The sequence below is a fragment of the Rutidosis leptorrhynchoides genome, chromosome 7, assembly GCF_046630445.1.
Source record: "Rutidosis leptorrhynchoides isolate AG116_Rl617_1_P2 chromosome 7, CSIRO_AGI_Rlap_v1, whole genome shotgun sequence".
NCBI lineage: Eukaryota > Viridiplantae > Streptophyta > Magnoliopsida > Asterales > Asteraceae > Rutidosis > Rutidosis leptorrhynchoides.
In genome coordinates, this window is record NC_092339.1 from 76,949,458 (window position 1) to 76,955,963 (window position 6,506).

The 6,506-nt window shown below is 36.3% G+C and overlaps 1 protein-coding gene across 1 annotated transcript; it reads left to right on the plus strand.

Annotated features, from left to right (window-relative positions):
* Nucleotides 1-3,397: 3,397 nt before the first annotated feature.
* On the plus strand, nucleotides 3,398-5,163 carry LOC139858046 (small ribosomal subunit protein uS9c-like). Its single transcript, XM_071846897.1, has 2 exons — nucleotides 3,398-3,816; nucleotides 4,876-5,163. Exons 1-2 carry the CDS (start codon nucleotides 3,475-3,477, stop codon nucleotides 5,161-5,163), a joined length of 630 nt encoding a protein of 209 aa, XP_071702998.1. The 5' UTR covers nucleotides 3,398-3,474.
* Nucleotides 5,164-6,506: the final 1,343 nt, after the last annotated feature.

The following is a 6,506-nucleotide window of genomic DNA, read 5'->3' on the forward strand; positions in this document are numbered from 1 at the left end:
TTCATCATCCTCATCCATTCTTAGAGAGAGAGAGAGGTCTAGAGAGAGATTTGAGGTTTTGGGGAAGAAGAAGCTCGAATCGATCAAAGTCTCGGGTTTTAAAGTTGTTCCTTTCGTTCTCGGCTACGCGGTGATAGTATTGGTAAGCTCAAACTCCGAATTTCATCTATTTAATTTGATATTCAAGTTAGGGTTTTGAGTTAATTTGTTGTAATACCCTTTTAGGTGATGAAATGGGTTTAGTGATGCTAGTAATCGGGTTTATTGTTAATTGTTGGTGGATTTTGGGTTGGTGAACAAATTGGCCATGTTTAGAACTTGAAATTTAGTTTAATCACTTTAGTTAGCGATTATGGAAGTATTGGAACCCATTGGAGGTTGTTTGGTTGACTAACTTTGACTTTGGGTCAAATTAGGGTTTGGTGGTGACTATGACCCGATTGGCGATTTAATGAGGTTTATAAACTTAAAATGGATTAAGTTGAAGTATAGAACCGAGTTAAATATGTTTTGGTGTCAAAACTTGTAAAGGATGAGATTTTGGCCTTTATGGGTCAAAATTAGGGTTTAAGTGTCAAAATGGGTATGACACGTGTTTAACACTTGAGTTCGGGTTTAATTGGCATATTATGACCATTCTCACTTGTGTTAGTGATTATTGGTTGGTTTGGGTACGGTTTGTGCTTGGAAGTGCATTTGGGTCGAAATGGCACTAAGTGACGAATTGGGTTAATTTGTGAATCCAATCTAATTGTGTTGTGGTATTTGTGATAATGGAATAGGTATTTTCCATTGGCGAGTTGCGGTTTACTTGGAAGCTTTCTTCAAGACTTCAAGGTGAGTGATAATATCCTATATGCATATGTATGTGTAGGATGGGTGCGGGTCGGGTGAAGTGATTCTCGGTTATAGAGCTCACTTCACATATAGGTGGATTTGAAGGACTTGTGTATGAGTCCAATTGGCACGTTTGTGCGTCTTGGTTGACCATCTTTGGCGAAGTACACGTTTGTGTGCACGTTATCACACTTGGTTGTGATTTGGTTGTTATAACCCTAATGGCGAAGGGTTGATATGGTTGTGTGGTGGATTTTATAATCCCGTGACCGTGGGTTTTAGTATTGTGAAATGAATCTCGGGTAGTGCGGATTCATGGTGACTCGGGTTGTTCGGTCACCTTATTGGAGGTAATGAATCTCGGGTAGTGCGGATTCATGATGACTCGGGTTGTTCGGTCATCTTATGGTTGAGAAGTGAATTTCGGGTTGTGCGCATTCACAAGGCTCGGGTTGTTCGGCCAATGTTCGTGTGTTTGAGGTTAAGGGGTTAACCTTGTTCGTTTATATTGTTATATATATATTAATGTGTTGTTGTGTTGTAGCTAACCCTCCGGGTGTAGCTATTTGGCGATGTTTACTTTGTCGTTGATGGACTATCTTTTGTGTTGTATCTTTAGCTCGTTGCTTAGATCGTACGGTATGCTTAGTGTAGACGCTTTATACTTGGATGCTTCGGTATGCGGTATTTGTTTTGTGTGGCGTATTCATTTTATACATATATATGTATGTAGTATATTATCATTCACTAAGCGTTAGCTTACCCTCTCGTTGTTGACTCTTTTTATAGATTGCATGCGGACGGTGGCTCGGGTAAGTGCGAGGACTAGAAGACTTTCATAGCTTGCTTTAGAGACTTGCTTTTGGATCGTTTAGGATTGGGTAGCGTATCCCCGATCGCCATGCTCGGCTTTGTGTTGTATTAAAGTCTTAAAGTCGAAAATGGTATTTTGGTACTTAAGGTGGTAAAATGGGTCGATGTGGGACCCGCTTCGTAAACTTAATTTTATTAATTAAACGTGTTAGTTTTATATGTATGAATTCATGGTTAAAAGCGTTTTGGCTAAAAACGTCGGGAACGGGTCAAACATTTTCACATTTCAAGGAAAACCGGACAGCGGGCTGCCAGACAGGTTCTGCGCGCCGCGCAACCTGTTGGCGCGCCGCGCAACTCAGCCAACAGCAAAAAAATTTTTTGTCATGAAATTTAACGGGGTTTTATACGCGGTATGGTTTGGGTTGTTACATGAATGCTGAACCATTCAGCATTCAGCGCATTTGTTTCTGACATATGATTGTGAATTAGCATTCAACGCTGAATCATTCAGAGCTGAAACACTCCCTTAACTATTAAGCACCTATATTTTATGTAATATCCTCCTCAAATCATATCCAGAACACTTAACAAACAAGTACATTAGCTTTTTATTCATGTAACATGTTAATAAGGTAAGATATCGTTCATTCAAAATGATTATCAAACAACGTATTTTAATTCAGAACCAAGTTTATTCAGAGGCTTTGAATTATTCATTTTTTATTCACACACCACCAAATGTGTTTTTTAGCATTCAATTGTAAAATATTCTAATGCACATTTAGGGGCGTACGACTAAAAGTGGTGGTGTACGAATCATTTCCAAATGAGGAAACTACATTCTCATATGGTGTATGGTATGTGGTGTACGGGTTCACTTCCCAATTAGGGTTAACTCATTCTTTTTCGCCCATCTCTTTAAGATTGTCCCTTCTCTTTGGATTTTTTCTGAAACACGAAGATGGGGAACTTTGGATCGGCAAACATCTTTCCGGCCATTTGCCCATACAATTATTATCCATATTAATCTCTTATACAATTATTATCCATGGTAATCTCTTACATGATGTTTCTAGTGTTTGTAATAATTTCTTGAACTCTTGCTGAGTCTAGAGGAACATTTGATCTTAAAATATGCCTATAGACATCCAAACTAACCCTACATATTGCACAATTATTTTGTTTGAAACTGGAGTAATAATTACAAGAATGACTAATGAGTATCATTTGGAAATTATTTTCGGTACCCGTATTTTCGGTATTATACTCGTTTTTCCCGAATTTACATTTTTTTTTTCAATTTTTACAACTTTTCTTTTTCAATTCACACAACTAATTTTGTCACAAATAATATTGGTATATATCTTATATTATATTCACGAATATATATTTTGACAAGGGTTTCATGATATTTTGAGAAATAGAAGGTAGTGTGAAAGTTGTATGAAGTGATTTGCATGGGTACGAATAACGAAATGTACTGATACCAAATGGTACCGTACTGAATGGTACCGATACCGAAAACGTCTCAAATCAAAAACCGATACCGATACCGAATAACATCGGTACAATATTTCAATACCGGTACCGGTACAATTTTGATATTTCGAGATTTTTGCTCATTAGTATAAGACCTACCTAACAGATACGATTTGAGCAATTTATTTTGTCTTTTTCTATTATATTTTGAAACTATATAAAAGGGCATTTTGGACATAACAAAATTTATCACATTATCCTATTACTCCCATTTCATCACATCATCTTCGTACAAATCATCTTCTTCTTTCTTTCTTCCCCAAAATTCACAACTCAATAAACATGGCGATATCCATCTCTACCCTCACATCTTCCTTCTCATCTCTATCATTCTCCTCACAAATTTCCCAAAAACCTAATTCAATTTCACTCACTCAATCCCCCAAATCAATTCATTTCACCAAAACTAAAACCCCTTCATTAACTGTACTCGCCACTGTCATAGCTGAGCCACTCACCGGAGACTTGGAAACTGTAAACATCGAGAAATACGTCAAGTCTAGACTCCCCGGTGGCTTCGCCGCTCAAAAGCTTATCGGCACCGGTCGCCGGAAATGTGCTATTGCTAGGGTTGTTATTCAAGAAGGAACTGGAAAGTTTATTATTAATTACCGTGATGCAAAGGTAATAATCACCTTTACATACATTTGGATTGATTTTGCACTTGTTCTTTTAGGTCATTTTTTTTTTTAATAAGATAATTCTGTTACAAAATTTATGTATCAAATTTAAAATGCTAACTTTAAAATAAGGGAAAATCATCTCTGCTGCAAACTGCCCATAATATTAGATGCCTGATGAGTCAAGAGTAATTGAAGTGCTAATGTGTTTATTTGATGATTCAGAAGGTTAAGATGTTAACTTTCTACTTTTTGTTGCGCATAATAGGCAGTTGCGAATGTAGGATGAAATCCTTATGGGGTACTCAAAAAAATTTCAAAGCTAATTACAGTTGAAGTATACTTTAATGATCATTTAACTAAAAAATAATAAATTTTAAAAATATATGGAGATAGTAGTTAAATTTAGTAGTGTCTTGTACAATTTAAAGTATACATTATATATTTTTTTTTCCGCACTAGTGGGGTCATAGAACCCCACCCCTTATTGCCTACAATCGCCCCCCTGATAATAGGTGTCTAGTCTAGGATCAGTTTTCAGAATTAGTACATAACTTCAACTTGTGATATGATGACCTAAGATGGAACTAATGTTATTTTTAGCGATACAATGAAGCAAGAGGTCACGGGTTCGATTCCTTCAAGGCAAATACCTTGGGGCGAGCTCCATTTAGTGACTGATTGACTAGAGGATGCTTTGCCTGGTAGCGGTGGAGGCCTGGCTTGCCGTTTACTCGGGGTTTACCAACTAGAGGGGAGCCATTATGGCTCGTCGCTGGGGGTTCCTCGTAAAAAAAAAAAAAAAAAAAAAAAAAAATAACATAAGAAGATTGGTAAATGGATAAAGTTTTTCTGTTTAGGCGGTGAGGGGGTATATATAGTCGGATGTACGCGGCCTAACTGTTTAAAATTTCTTTGCCTCTAAGATATCTGAATATGCCGATTGCAACATCCCAATGGCTATAGTTAACGTTGCACTAGACTAAATATTTTCATCTAATATTGTCAACCATAAATTTTATACATTACACTCCACAATTACCAATTGTTGAACGTTGTACAGGAATATCTTCAAGGCAACCCATTATGGCTTCAGTATATCAAAGTCCCATTGGCAACATTAGGATACGAGACTAGCTACGATGTGTTTGTAAAGGCGCATGGAGGTGGTCTTTCGGGTCAGGCACAAGCAATATCTCTTGGCATTGCGCGTGCATTGCTAAAAGTGAGTGAGGATCACCGAAAGCCACTAAGAAAAGAAGGTCTTCTTACTAGAGACGCAAGAATCGTCGAGAGGAAGAAACCTGGTCTTAAGAAAGCCCGAAAAGCACCACAATTTTCAAAACGTTGAGGTATAGAATGCAACCTTAGCCTTTGCATTTTGGAAATTTGTTCATTGTTGTCTTCTGTAATATCTTTTGTTGCAATTCAACCATTTGTCTATTATCAAAAATACCTACTTACATAGTAAATTAGACGTATGGTTAGCTTGATATGATAATATTATCACTCCGACTCCTGCAAAATGTTTGAGCATTATATCTGTAATATTGTGTGGCCAAAATTCATATCATGTTTGATGTTGCATTCAAGGTTGATGTTAATGTTATGGATGACCAAATGCATTTAGGGTGTGTTTGTTTATCTCTTAATTGAATGGTTCTGAATGTTGAACCATTCAACATTCAGCGCGTTTGTTTCTGACATCTGAATGTCATATGATGCTGAATGGTTCAGCATTCAGCGTTGAACCATTAAGAGCTGAAACATTCCCTTAACTATTAAGAACCTATATTTTATGTAATATCCTCCTCAAATCATATTCAGAACACTTAACAAACAAGTATATTAATTTTTTATTCATGTAACACGTTAATAAGGTAATTTTACCTAAATCATATTATTCATTCAAAATGATTATTAAATAGCCTATTTTAATTCAGAACTAAGTTTATTCAAATGTTTTGAATCATTCAGATTATGAACCATTCAGTGCTAAATCATTCAGTTTCATCAAACTTAGGCTTAGTAACATTATAAGAGGAAGAGTTCATTTTTTATTCACACACCACCAAATGTGTTTTTTTAGCATTTAGTTGAGAAATATTCTAATGCACATTTAGTGGCGTATGACTAAAAGTGGTGGTGCACGGCTCACTTCCAAATGAGAAAACTACATTCTCATGTGGTGTACGACTCACTCCCAATTGGGGTTAACTCATTCTTTTTCACCCATCTCTCTAAAATTGTCCCTTCTCTTTGGATTTTTCTGAAACATGAAGATGAGGAACTTTGGACTGGAAAACATCTTTCCGGCCATTTGCCCATACAATTATTATCCATATCAATCTTTTACACAATTATTATCCATGGTAATCTCTTACATGATGTTTCTACTGTTTGTAATCTTTTCCCGAACTCTTACTGAGTTTAGAGGAAAATTTTGATCTTAAAACATGCCTATAGACATCCAACTAACCCAACATATTGCACAATTATTTTGTTTGAAACTGGAGTAATAATTACAAGAGTGTCTAATGAGTAATGAGTATCATTTGGAAATTATTCAATTATTAAGTAGGAATTTCTTGGAATGGAATGTGGCCTGTCAACTCTTTTGGTTGGTATACGTGGTACTCATTCCGTCATGGTCATTGTCTATCACTCGACTATATACTATAGAGAAGTTAGGAA

Excerpts from the sequence above, each read along its gene's own strand:
- LOC139858046 (XM_071846897.1), top strand. The coding sequence starts at position 3,475 with ATGGCGATATCCATCTCTACCCTCACATCTTCCTTCTCATCTCTATCA. Across the intron at positions 3,817-4,875 it reads TTAATTACCGTGATGCAAAG|GAATATCTTCAAGGCAACCC; the intron begins GTAATAATCACC and ends AACGTTGTACAG.